Raw genomic sequence first — 14,349 nt, forward strand, 5'->3', positions numbered from 1 at the left:
GAAAACACACATTGTAGGTTCGCTGGACAGGCTTGAAAAATCTTATTAATGTAGATATCCGCTATCCCACTCACTACAAAGTACAATCACGGGATAAATAATGAACCATCTAAAAGTGACAACACAATTTACCTAATCAATCCTTATTATGATTATGAAATATGCTAACAGTATGAAAACCAGTGTCCTAATGCTAACAAATTTTAAGTTAATGTTTATCTTTAAATGTTCAGTATGAAAACCAGAACAAGTGCATGTTAAAATGCTTAGATGCTTGAATGCTTCAATTGACCTGGAATAAGAGAAACACACATACAAAACTTCAAATTTAACTTTATGAAATTTTAGCAGTTCTGAAATCCAACCAATAGCAATCCTCCTCATTTAGCTAGTGAGTGATGCAAAGCAAATAGTTATAAGATGATGATACATGGAGATTAAGATGAAGCGATGGGCATGGAGTTCTCGACAGTTGTCCCAACATGCTGTATAACAAAACCATAGATCTTCCGCTTTAGCCACTCAATCTTTTCTGTCAGCAATTCATCCTGTTTCAACAGCATACGATCCAACCAGTCGTTGACTCGCTTCAGCTGTGACAAGATTGCTGCAATTGGGCCACCGTCAAGACCACCATCAGTAGTACACTTGTTTAAAACCCGGAAACCTGCATCTAGTGACTCCTCAACAAATCTTAAAAACCACATTTGCATCTCTTGTTGCAAATTCATCCCAAGTTCCACAGTCTCTTTCATTCCATGACCGCTTATCCATCTCCCGGCAACAGTCTCTACATGAGTTGATGAAGAAATAATGATATGGTTTTTAGCAGGTGCATTGGTCGATTGTCGTTTTGACAAACTTTTCTGCAGTGTTGGCCGAGGCTTAATATTTTGATCAGTTAGGAGAGAGACAATCTCCAGATCAGTGGCCAGAGCAGCTTCTACCCAAAGAGAGGGGGATTTGGAATGCTCTGTCATTTTATCATCATGAGCCGTGTCAGAGCTGCGGATATTGGCAATTAATTCAGCATTTGCCGTTGAATTCACGACTTCATCATAAATTGACATAAAACGGTCAATAGTGGGTAAAGGGTTCCCAGCCTTTGATGAAGAACAGAGATCTGAAAACATGCTGAAACAAAAAGAATCAAGAATTATGCTCACATAAAACTGTAAAAATGATTACACAAGCAAGATTTAGTTTTAAGTTTGCCACCCCATGATGTTGAGTTATCACCCAATGACTCCACAACAAAAGTATATACGATCCTAATAGGCAAGGTACATTCAGGAGACCTATTGAAGGTCTTTACCAGACCTCCCACAGACTACATCAACTACCCTAAATTCACGTCCAAATGATATTACCAGAACATGCTTCACGTTTTATGCCGTGTCATATTAGTTGTCCAACACCTTGGGTACTAGCAGAATGAGAGAAGATGATTACCTTAAACTCCTTACCATTGACTCAGTGGCGATGGCCTCTTCCAATGCTTCAGCAGCAGCTGTGGAAGCAAGAACTCTTCTTTGCATAGCCTCCTGAATTAAATCAAACATGAAATATCCAAATTCAGTCTTCAAATGACACAAAGCACTTTATGGTAACTAGTTATTTGTATATTCCATCAACTTTGAATTCATTGCTCAAGTCATTACAAATTATATATAGGTTTGATAAGTGTCAAGTTAGTAGAAGAATTTTTATGTTTCACATCAGGCCAAGTAAGTTTGCAATGCTACTACCAACAGGCCTGTGACCTAGCGGTACAAGGCTCCTACTTCCTAAAGGGAGGTCAGGGGTTCGAACCTCAGTGGAGGCAGTGTGTGTGAGTCCCCAACTAGGAAAAAAAAAAGAGAGTCTGCAATGCTACTGTTCATCTATACCTTCCCAAGCCTTGCAAGGTCCGTAGAGACTGCATCCAGTGGAACGCTTCCATCTGTCCATTTCTTTTCATGAACAGTGACTCCTGGAGCAGCAAAAGTTGGCTTCTCAGGCACCAAGCAACCTTCCGCTAAGTTAGATTTTGCTTTTTCATCGGTTTCGGAATCATCCTGATTGGGTTTTTGACCCTTCACATCACTTAGGCGCCTAGAAATAGCAGCCTGAAAAATTGAATTCAAAGAGAGAGGAACATTTAATAACCTTTAAAAGTGGATTAAATATGAACCAAAATGACAACCTTTTAAATAGAATGGTAGATCGATTAAGAAGTAAAGATTGTGAGGTTATTCCAGGAAAGAATTTAACATTACAGCAAAGGCTACTAGTTTTAAATATATAGGTAAAGTTAGTAAGAGCTGCTGAGGCTATGACCTTGGATAGAGCCAACAAAAAAATAGGATTCATGCATTTGACCCAAGTAGTTGGAAAAAGGCTTTGTTGAGTTGAGTTAATATTATAATTTAATACAGTTATAATTATTCTCAATGACTTTTCATCTCTTGCACTGTTGCGCGATAAGGTCATAACCAATGACAATAAAACCTATACAATCAAACAATCTATTGATGTTAACAAAATCTTAATCCTCTTTTTTTTTTTTTCTTTTCGAATTAAAATTCTTTTTATTATTATTTATTTTTATTTTTTATAGAAAGAACATGGATAAAAAGTGGATTAAGGTCTATTGCATAGCGGCTTAGGGACGAGAAATTGGTCTACTGATTTTTATATATATATAATTCTCACGCTGTGCTTGCTTTGGAGAGAGTTTGAGAGAGTAAAAGAGAGAAATTGAAGGTCAAAATAGAGGAGATGAACTTGGCGTTGTCCTGAGAACAAGGGAAATAGAGAAATTAGAAAAAACAAAAAAAACAAAATTGACCTAAGAAAGGGAAGGGGCAAGTGCCCCCACTAGGGTACACAGTTTCACCACTAGAATTTATGATTACAATAAGTAATTTGATATCAAACGGACGAAAATCAACTACTATAATTTCCAGATAACAAAGACAACGACAATTAAATACAAATTGCACATGCAAGAAAGTTAATTTACAATTGATGAATCTAGCCCCCCAAGGCAGATGTTATTATTGGCATAGAAGAATAATTCTAACTCCGTCTCCCAATCTTTTGTATTGATTATTTGGGGAACTAGGGTCCTCAGGGAGAGAGTTCAATTTTGAGATAGAGAACAAAGAGAAGGGGAGAGTTCAATGTCTGGGTAGGGGTAAGGTCTTGGATCAAATTTATTAGCACTAATAATGGCGACTACATCTGACTCAAATAGAAACTGATTATTTAACTAATCTAATGCTTATACTGTTTTAGAAAGAAAAAAAACTAACCTGCGGGGTGTTATAATTCAAACTATGCATGTATCAAATCTAAATAGGTTGCTGGACTCATTACCACATTTTAATTCCCGGAAATATTTTAGGCAGATCAACAGATGGTGTCAAACATTGCCACCCAGAAGATAGTGCCAGGAAGTAAAATTCAATCAAATTTGTAAGATGGAATCACCTTTTAGAGATAGAGTGTGATAAGTAGCAAAATATCATGAGCATAATAGAGTAATATGTCTAAGTAAGCAAAGCAATATGTTCAAGAGAAATATACCAAATAACAGTCCAAAAGAACTAGTACTACCAAATAAAGCTACTAAATAAAGCAACACATCCCTTTTTCATCATCAAAATGGATAAGAAGAAAAATCAGGGCTGATAGGGAGGCCACTTCTGACAATTCTCATGCATGTAAGCATCCATGGTGTTAAAACGAGCATCTACACTTTCAATATGATCATCTATCCACCGCACATCACCATGCAACTCAGTAACTTGATCGGAGAGATCGGTTACCCGAGACAAGATTGTGGAGTTTTGAGGGGTGAGAGTAGACATGCCATTCACTAGCTGTTGAAGCATTGATGTGCTCATAGAATCTTCTCGTGGAATACATTCGGCATCATCCTCATTATCAGATTCCCCAGTGGCAGTCTTATCCAATTGCCCAAATCATCTTACTTGAAGTGCATCCGGTTGAGAATGAACTCATCCAGTCATTTAGAAGTTACTACCTCTATTTGTTCCACCTCTGATTCTAACTCTACACCAAACCTTGCAAAAAGAGGGGGTTAAAGCAATTCCATAGGGAAGACTATCCTTGGGCTTTTTGATGATGTCTTTCATGACATTCATCATTAAGAATGGAAGATTTAACTGCACACCAGGTAGGACACACACTAGATGGTAAAGAGATCCATGTGGGTCACATTTGTCCTATAGCCGCCCACCCTTGGGTAGAATGGAATACCTGATAATCGAATGGATTAATCGGGCCTCTACCGTGAATTTGGATGCAGAGGACGAGGAGGTAGTGAAAATGTCAGGGTTGCCACAAAGTTCTCTAATGGTTGTGGTAGGGTCAAAGCCGGCATGGCAGACACTGAAATTAGTGGTAAAAAATTTATACCCCCAGATGGAGCATGAAAATTTTCACTTAAAAGAGCAGCATCAAAACTATTTTCCTACCCTTCACCGATGATTCAAGAACATTGTCATCCTTGAGTTTGGGATGGGTATAAAAAAGATTGACTAAGGTTGGATAACAAGTTTGGTCCAAAGTTAGAAAATGATTCCATCCTAGTGTTGTAAATAGTTCAAAAATTCTAAACTTATTTTCAACAAAAAAGAAGAGGTGGGATCGCAGATCTACATACCATTAAAGCCAACCCCACAAGATACCACTTAAGGGTGTAAGAACTCTACCAAGAATGACTTTTCGCTTTATAAACTTCCAAAGGTAGAGTTGCTAAAATTCTGAACTGAGAAAACGATGTTGGTCTGTGGTAGGAACATCATTCTGTTGTTTGGAGCGCCAGTCCTTTCCTATATCCACCCATGGCTGTTTCCCTTTGGATGAGGAGGAATCACCTCTTGTTTCAAGCATGTTGGTAAGTTTGGAAAGAGAAGGAGTTGGTCAGAGAAGGAAAGTGGGGTTGAGAAACAAAGGAAGTTAGCGTTTGAAGAAAACGAGAGAGAGAAAATAGGTTCATTGCTGAGAGAGTGGATTCAGGTAGAGGGAGAAGGTAAGATAGTGAAAAGATTTTGAAAACTAAAGTGGGTCTGTAGAAAGATTTTGTAAAAAAAAAAAAAATTATAAAGATATTATGTCAGAAGATAAGGTAGAGAGAGAATTGATTAAACCGTGTTTGGGTAGAAGAAGCAATGAGAATTGGCAGACAAGTACTACACATAAGCTTGCATTGTCACTATGCACGTGTAGGACATGCAGCAAATACTAATTTCGGCCGTAGAACCAATTTCGGCCGAAAGACTAATTTTGGTCGTAGAGTAATCTTCGCGGCCATGGCATGGGATGCCAAATTAGGAACCAATTTGGGTGCAAACAATAATGAAATGAATATTTAATTTCTTGCGATGCCTGGAGTTTATTTGGTGCTAGACTGGTAGTTTAGCTTATGGACAGGTACATTCATCTTTAGATTCAAATTTTGTAGGAAATTTTAAGGTGCCTTGTTTAAATTGTGGATAAATACTTTCAGCATTGGATCCAATTTTGTTGGAAGGTTCGAGAGAAGTTCAATGAGATGGTTCAATCTTGTGCAACAAAAGACTGATTAAAGCAGCACTGAGGAGGCACACTTTGTTGGATGTAATGCAAAATGGCATGATTGGTTATGATGTAAGATCATCATCATCCTTGCCTTCTTCCCATAGAAACATGAATTCTTTTTTCCATTCTTTCCTATTATACACCATGTCCTCTCTTAATTTTAGATTTTTCAAATCGTTTTTAATTACTTCATCCCACGTGGATTTTAGTCGGCCTCTTTGTCGCTTACCAACAACATAAACAACTCTTCCTCTTTTTATAGGTGCATCATCAAGCCTATGTTGAAACATGACCATACCACCAAAGTATATGTTCTCTAACTTTATCATTTATAGGCACTATGCCTAATGTTTAACTTATCTCTTCTAGTGATTTCTATCATTCAATGCAGCATCCTCAATTACATGACATTGATGCGTTGTATTTGTGTCTTTCTCAACACCCCGCTCCATACAACGACCTAATAACCATTCTATAGAATTTTCCTTCTAGTTTATTTGGTATTCTTTTGTCACAAAGGATACCACTAGCTTGCCTCCATTTTGTTCACCGGCTCCAATCCAACTTACTTCATCACCATCTACCTCCCTATTTTTTTGTAATATTTAATCCTAGATAATGGAAATAGTTTTTTTCCCTAGTTGGTACTCACACACACTTGTCTCTTCTAAGACTTGAACCTTTGACTTCTCTTTAGGAAGTAAGAGGTTGATACCGCTAGGCCACTAGCCCGTTGGTAATGAAAATAGTTCATTTGAGCAATTATTTGGTCTTGAAGTCCTACTTATCAAATTTGCATGTCATATATTCCATTTTAGGCATATGATTTAACATATTTGGCTGTGATTTAACATATGATCAAAATGATTATTGCAGCTCAAATTCCATGATCTCATCACTTAATCTCATACCTCCCCAGTGTTGCAGCAAAAGCAAAGTCGTCCTGAATGAGGAAGGGCGATCTGATCATGGAATTACAATATTGCCTATGATTGAAAAATAGGAGATCTTAGATCTTAGGATGGTTGGTCGTAAACCAATTCAACAATCTCATCACTTTTATCCCACAACCCCTCACCAATGTTACACAATGTTAGGGTCAAAGCACACCCAAAATAAGAAAAACTGAAAAAGATCAAGAATATGCAAAGGAAAGTTACCTGAGTCCGCATTATTGCTTGCAAATCCGGCTTGTTTTTTGTGACACATTTATCTTTCTGCTCAACGGAGGCTGCCCCTGTGGGTGGCTCATCCCAACTCTTTCTATTTGTCTTTGCAGACCCAACAAGAGCCTCGGAAACTTTTGAAATCCCCGCAACTATTGTCGCCATCTTCTTCTTACTAGCAGAATCTGCAGCCCCAACAACAGGCGAAACCTTTATTCCACTGGACAATCTCCTTCCCGGAGAAATAGACATCCTTCTCGTGTTAGGTGAGGCCTGTTTCCGCCCATTAGGTGACGGTTGTCTATACCTTGACGGCACTACAATCGCCGGCTCCCTTGATGTCTTTCGATTCTCTTCACGAGCTGCAACCAAGCTCGGAACCACACATTTTGATGGAACTGGCGATGAGGACCGCTTTGCTTTCCCCACCGGCGACGGGTCTCGTTCCACAGTTGCGGCATTCTTCTTACCCACCGATACTGACCTCTGTTGCCTCACAGCTGCAGGCGATGAAAACCTCTGAGGCCTATCAGAAACCTTCGATTCATCCGAACTCTCCACCGAAACATTTTCCCTGGACGCAAGAACTTGCCTTGTCCTGGATTTTTCACTCTTTGCCTCAATTTTTGATTCTTTACCATCATTTTTCGTTTGATCTAGTTTCTTGCTTGAAAGATAAATCGCAATTGGATCTACAGATTGATCTGAATCCGAGACTGGCTGAATCACAAACTCGCGCTTGGAGGCAGAAATGCGGGCAATGAGCGGTTCAGGACTTCCGACGAACGTGTGGCGGCCCGCAATTGGGCGAATGCCACACGCCCGAGGGACGGGCGAATCGAAGTCGAAGCGGTCGACATAGACGAACTGGCCGAGTTGTAGTCGGTTGGTGAGGATGAGATCGGTGTCGCGGTCGGAGAGCGAGACGTAGGTGGAGTTGAGAGAGTCGGAGAGCTGAACGTAGAAGCCGTGGTTGGGCCAGAGGTCGGAACCGGCTAGCGCCGGTACGATTCCGATGACCTGGAGAAGGGGGGACCGGTGGTCGCCGGTAACCCGGGTGTTTGAGTTCATGGATTGGAGGAGCTTCAGGAGGATTCCTGGAGTGAGAGAAGCCATGTCTTCTTTCTACAGAGAGAAAGTAGATAGAAAGGGAAGGTAATTATGGGGAAATGTGAGATCTTGAAGAAATTAGGGTTTTTTCAAGAAGAAAAACGGATCCAAACACATGAGAGAGAGAGAGAGAGAGAGAGAGAGAGCTGGACCGTGAATGTGGCCGTTACATGAATTCAATTTGAAATGCCCGCTTTATCTCTGTGTTTTGATTTTTGAATTTAGGTACGGGCAAACTGTTGGAACAATAGAACGGCAGCACTACCGTTGTTTACCTTGATGGGAGAATATTAGAGCTAAACGATACATGTTAAAATTACCAATTATGTGACAACACGTCACCTTTTTTTTCCCCTTAAAGCCGAATGCATATTGGGTGCACCAGGCCACACCATGTAAGTAGCGTATCCATCCAATAAAATATATTATACTATATTGTTATCAATAATTTTATAAATATGGATAATTTTTTTTTTTTTTAAATAGTGTATTGTAATTGGATAGGCACATTTAAGGATAACAACGGAACAATTTTGGACAGGAACGTTTAGAAACTCCGGCCCAGTTCCCGCCCAAAATCACTTAAACGGGAGTCTTTCCACCCCATCCTCACCCGTTTAACTTTTTTACTCTCACAGGCACCCCGTTTAATTCCAAAATTTCTTCTCTTTTTTAATTTTTTTCTACGAATACAATTATATAACTATTGAAGAAATTCATAAAAAAAATGGACAATAAATAATTTAACATAAATTTCGAAGTTATGAACGTTCTTAGTTCGTAGAGCTTTGCTGGTCTCTAGAATGACTGGGAAAGTGAGTGAATCTGACCTAGGATTTTTAGAGTTAATAATATATACTAATAAAATAAGAGTAATTTAGTAATTTATCTACCTAAATGAGTCGGCGGGGCGGGAGGTGACCTGCCCTCGCCCCTGCCTCGAACCCATGCAAATTTTCATTAATAAAATCATTTCGCCTAAATAAGTTAAAAGGTCCTTCAATATCGTTATAAATGGGGCGGGATGGGGCAGGCACCTGTCCCCGCGAACAATTGCCATCCTAGGTTCACTAAATTCAATCATCTAGTTAACCAGATGAAAAAGTAATGCTCCCTACGCAAGTTAATATATATATATATATATATATATATATATATATATATATATAATATAATACAATGGGTATGTGCACATGTGATTGACCTTTAACAAAATATAAATAAAATTAATGGACTAATTTGAATGATATAATATGTCTAAAAGGGAACTCAATGGTTCAAGTCCATTACAAATACGTGAGTAAGTTTGGTTTAACTTTTGATAAAAAACAGAAAAATTAGAAGGCAAAAAAAAAAAAAAAAAATGCATGGACTCTTTCAAAACTGAATGGGCTCCACACCCCTTCCAATTCCTTACAAGGAGGTTCTATAAGTAAATTTTATTTTACTATTATTATTTTTAATCTTGTCAAACTATAGGGATGGGGCTCGAATATGAATACATCAGCTCGAAAAAATTTGACTCTCCAAATACTGCTACAAGCCACCCCATCTTACATGACGTAGGTGACTTTCTGTAAGTAACCAAATCATGTGGAAACCTATCTAGCTAGCATGGTTCTTGGATAATTTATTGCTAATATATCATGCCTAATGCATTTTTATTTTATATTATTTGCATGTGGAGGCATGTGCTCTTAGCATAAATACTTTATGGCTTCTAAATTATCGATGTCATGATATCACTGAATGATTAAAACGTAGCAATATAATTCACTGAAGTAAATACATTTTTACTATTCACTCCTTTTAAATAAACATGAGTGAATAAATGTGTATTCTTCAAAAAAAAAAAAAAAAAAACGAAAAACCTTTTTTCTGGTAGTGCTTGCTGTTTTCACAGTGAACCACAAGCATGCCATGCCTTTGCTCTTATCAGCAACAAAGAGACCTACTGAGAGTAAAATTTAATTGGAAATTAAGAAATAGTTGAGAAACTAGTCTAGCCTGGTGTGGTCATGGATGTCTCTTTGTTCTTTGCTGCATCCTTTGTTCAATTGGACTAGCTTTTCTCCCTTGCTGAAACCATACAACTTGACTGGCATTAACAAATCGCAATTTACGGGAAAAAGAAAAAGACAGAAAGAAAATGTTTACACCTTATGAATCACCAAGAGCACTAATCCTGGACACTGCGGATTTAATTGGGCATGTTTTATATGGTTTGCACAGAGAGCTGATGGCATCTATATCAAGGACATATTTGATTTAAAATCAGAACTCTGGATGCAAAAATGTTTACACCTTGCTGAAACCATACAACTTGACTGGCATTAACAAATCGCAATTTACGGGAAAAAGAAAAAGACAGAAAGAAAATGTTTACACCTTATGAATCACCAAGAGCACTAATCCTGGACACTGCGGATTTAATTGGGCATGTTATATATGGTTTGCACAGAGAGCTGATGGCATCTATATCAAGGACATATTTGATTTAAAATCAGAACTCTGGATGCAAAAATGATAAAAATATCAGAGAAAATGTGAGATGTCATAGCCTATTCCACATTGCAACCAAAGATTTGGGAAACAGTTTTCTAATTTATGATACAATCTACTTGCTGAAATTCAATAGTAATCTACAGATTCTACACAAAAACAATTCAAATAGTGACTGTAAGTGAGACTAGCTAGCTCCTTGGTTTCTTGAAGCAATTCTAAGACACAAGAAGCAAAAAAACTATACATCCCTCAAGAATGGCAAGTATAATGCTCAGAATTTTCCCGGGCAGCACAATTGAAGAACCATAAGCAATCATCACCGGGAACTGGCACTGATCATCAGAGGGATCTTTATCCGTCAACATAGCCAAACCATCGAAATCACAGTCCCAAGTCTGCTGGCTTTTAACTTGATAATACATGTTAAAAGCATAAGAAGCATTTCCTTTGACACTCAAATGGTTGCAAGAAGAACCATATCCTAAAGCAGTGCAATCAGAAAGGCTACAAGCATAATCGATATTTTTGGCCAAGTCTTCTAAATTATGTGCATGAGGGTTCAAAACACACCACCTTTTCAGCATATATTGTACACCTTCCACTGCAACTAACCCCTTATCCTTTTGCATTCCTGATAAGTCCAATTCATACTTTGGCTTCCCATCAAACTCAAATATCCCCCAGTGCCTCTCAAAGCACCCCGGGGCGATGCTTTTGGTGTTTTCATCAATGAGACTAAATAAGTAAACATCAATCACACCTTTCCGAATAGGAGTTCCATTTCCGCTCAAAACGTGGGGAAGCAATCCTTGGTTAAATCTCTTAGCATTGTCCACAGTGGCGGTCTTATCACCATCAGTCGGCCACCCAACTTCCCCAATTATGATCTTCATGTCAGGGTATCCAGCTTTGCTCAAAGACCAAACAAGAGTGTCAAAATTTGCATCGAACACATTTGTGTATAAATTGTTACCATCCTTGACCGGCTTGTTTGATCCGTCAAAAAAGGCAAAGTCCACGGGGAAGTAATCGTTCCCATAGAGGCTGAGGAAAGGGTAAATGTTGACAGTGAAAGGTGCATCATTGGAATGGAGGTATTGGATTATTTCAATTGTGAGGTCTCTGATTTCTGGCCTGAAATCACCGGCAGATGGAACAGGGTTCGAGTCTGGGGAGTTGTAGATGTCAGCATTGAAGGGAACTGTTGCTTTAATCTGTGACCCAAGCCCAGCCCGGTTGAGGGCTTCCTGGATGTTTTTGAGGGCTGGCAATGTCAAATGCAGAAAGGACTGATTGTAGCTTCGAAGAAAGGGCTCATTGCCTACAGCAACATACCTGCAAAATTGATCATCAACGTTACTCATAAGGGTGAGAAATGAGGCATTTGACAGCATTTTTGAAAGAAAATTAAGAATCTTATTATTAACAAAAAAAGATGATCAAGCTTATAGACTAGAATTGTGGAATCAGAAGTAGATATAATTGTCACTCAGAGAAATGTGATTATGTATTGTGGAATAAGTTTCGTATACTACATAATGATAGCAGAGGTGATCTCCTTAAGAGACAACAATCCAAACACTTGGCAGCTGAGCCTATAGACTAGTATTTTTATTTTATCAAAGCAGGGGATCTGTGAGTGTTATAGAATTGGCCATGCTTTTAAGCTAATGTTTCAGCAAAGAGCTAAACTGATGATTCATAAATATATAATTAAAATATGGACATTTTACTTGGCAAATTCAACTATAATGAAGAGCAACACCAACAGCCAATATCAGTCAGAAAAAAAAAAAAAAAAAAAAAAAAAAAAAAAAAGAAGAAGAAGAAGAAAGCCTTTTAAAAGAAAAAATATTGCAATGAAAAGCATGTTGACAAAAAGTTTAAAAGAGCAAGGAAATAAAAAACCATCAAAATTGGTGAAATCCAATCTAAAGCAAATGGGAAAAAAGTAAAAGGAAACGCTTTCAGAAGTTAAAATTTGTTAACAACTTAAAGATTATGAAAAGTATGTGGAAAAACTATAAGCAGCTAAAGCTGAAAACAAGAAAGGACATCAATCAAAACACACACACACACACAACCTGCATGGGACAGCCCTAATTCTAACAAAAATCAAGAAACAATAACCAGAGAAAAGGAAATAATAGAACAAAATCAACAATGACAAATTAAAATGGGATTAAAAATCAGGAACAAACGAGAAATGAACATAAAGAAACTGAGTGACTCAACTTGATATTGACTCCACCATTGTAGGAATAGCTAGTGACATTGACATCCACCCAAGAAGCTGCAGCGCCAGGGTCCTCACTCATCTTCTGCAACATGAAATTGGGTATTGCCAACATGACTTCAATATCAGACCCAATCAGAGCTCCCAAAATTTTCTCATCTGCCTCGAAAAGCTTCACCTTACCAAACCCATTCTCTTTCAACATTTTCACCACCTTGTCTGGTGGTAGCTGATGGGTTGCCATAGTCCCCCAATTCACTCCCACACTTGACGACCCATTTGAGACCATGCTCATCAACACAACAAACATTATCAATAGATCATAGTTGTAGTGCAATTTTGCTTCCACCATTTTCCTTTTCTTGGATGAATCTTTAATGGGTCTCTTAATCTTTCTTGAATCAACAAGAAGATGATAGAGAACCAGTTTGGAAAATGATGGAAAACGAAAGAAAAGAGGGGAATTTTTTTCTTGTTCGTTCTGGGATTTATAGGCATGACTTGCATGAAGAAGCAATAATACTCTCTCTCTCTCTCTCTAAATTGTTTATGTTTGGCTTTTGAGAAATTCAAAGGAAGGCAAGAAATGTACAAGGAGAAGATTGGGTTGTGAAAAGTAGAAAGAGAGTAAGAAGATTCCTTCCTTAATTCAGTTATTCAGTTATGGGGGTACAAACCATTCTATTTGGGGACGTGCTGGTCACACTCTTGAGATGAAGTAAATTCCAACTGTGAACCACATTTCGAGTCTTCGTCAGTGTGGAACGAAATGGATGTACATTCACTTGGGTCCTACTACTGATCAAATATTTCATATTTGTACAAATCTTGCGGTGAGAAATGTTTTGATCAAATCCGTCTGATTGGAATTCGGGGTTTATCGTGCTGACACGTGGCAAAATGGTAAAGAAGACGGATGATGATGGGGACAACAAAATTGGAGAACAAGTAAGTAACGACTTGGTGAGAAGAGCATTGACTACTTTTGAAACGAGATTGAAGAGAATCCTTCCAAAGGCAACTTTACAGCTTGAATTTACGTGTTTCGTTCCATGCAAATGCAATCTTTACTAAAAGCATGCCTTTTCTGGAGAGGGTAACTCAAAGTTATGTATGGTGCCATTATAAATAAATATATAAGGTTATGGTGCAATTCCAAATAAGGATATCACACACACACACAGTGTATATATATATATATGCAGAGAATATGCTATCTTCACTAGGTTTCTGATGGACCTTTCAGTTCAATTTTTTAAGCAAACGCCACGTATGCCAGAGAAATTTTAGTGCCTGTGAGGTTGAAGACAACTTCCATGCTAGCTCAGACATTAGAGTTCCCCAGAGTGAAGATTAATTTCACGTATCTCATGCCTCAGCCAATAAAACTCTAACCAGATCATATTCGCATATTTCACTGCCTATCTCAACAAATTAAGCCACTATGTAAATCAATCATTGATCGTCTCTCTCATTACCATGTAAACCCAAAAATGATGGAGTACAAATAAATGTTTTTCTGGTTTGGTTTCATTGTCGGTAATTCTGGTGCCTTTTATGGCTTCTGATAACGGAGTGGACATTGGGTTTCCATGACATTAACATTCTCATCACCTTTAAATTTGCATTTCCCACAAGTATTAAAAGATTGGCTGTAATTGAAAAACATTTTGCGATCAACATATGAAAGTAGAATAAGCCTCTCAAGAAAAGGCATCAGAATTAAATCATTTCATCATGTTA

At 38.1% G+C, this 14,349-nt stretch overlaps 2 protein-coding genes across 2 annotated transcripts; both read right to left on the reverse strand.

Moving 5' to 3' along the window:
• Positions 1–313: 313 nt before the first annotated feature.
• LOC132279999 (uncharacterized) lies at positions 314–8,495 on the reverse strand. Its single transcript, XM_059782092.1, has 4 exons — positions 6,750–8,495; positions 1,890–2,108; positions 1,453–1,544; positions 314–1,134 (listed from the first exon to the last, which is right to left on the reverse strand). Exons 1-4 carry the CDS (start codon positions 7,869–7,871, stop codon positions 438–440), a joined length of 2,130 nt encoding a protein of 709 aa, XP_059638075.1. The 5' UTR covers positions 7,872–8,495; the 3' UTR covers positions 314–437.
• Positions 8,496–10,377: 1,882 nt separating this feature from the next.
• On the reverse strand, positions 10,378–13,143 carry LOC132280001 (glucan endo-1,3-beta-glucosidase 8). The gene is made up of 2 exons (XM_059782098.1): positions 12,606–13,143; positions 10,378–11,705 (listed from the first exon to the last, which is right to left on the reverse strand). The coding sequence occupies exons 1-2, from the start codon at positions 12,956–12,958 to the stop codon at positions 10,586–10,588; spliced, it is 1,473 nt and encodes a 490-aa protein (XP_059638081.1). The 5' UTR covers positions 12,959–13,143; the 3' UTR covers positions 10,378–10,585.
• Between the last annotated feature and the right edge of the window lie 1,206 nt (positions 13,144–14,349).

Source organism: Cornus florida, unplaced genomic scaffold (assembly GCF_030987335.1).
Source record: "Cornus florida cultivar Cherokee Brave unplaced genomic scaffold, ASM3098733v1 CherokeeBrave_3.0.0_Hap2_Chr10, whole genome shotgun sequence".
NCBI lineage: Eukaryota > Viridiplantae > Streptophyta > Magnoliopsida > Cornales > Cornaceae > Cornus > Cornus florida.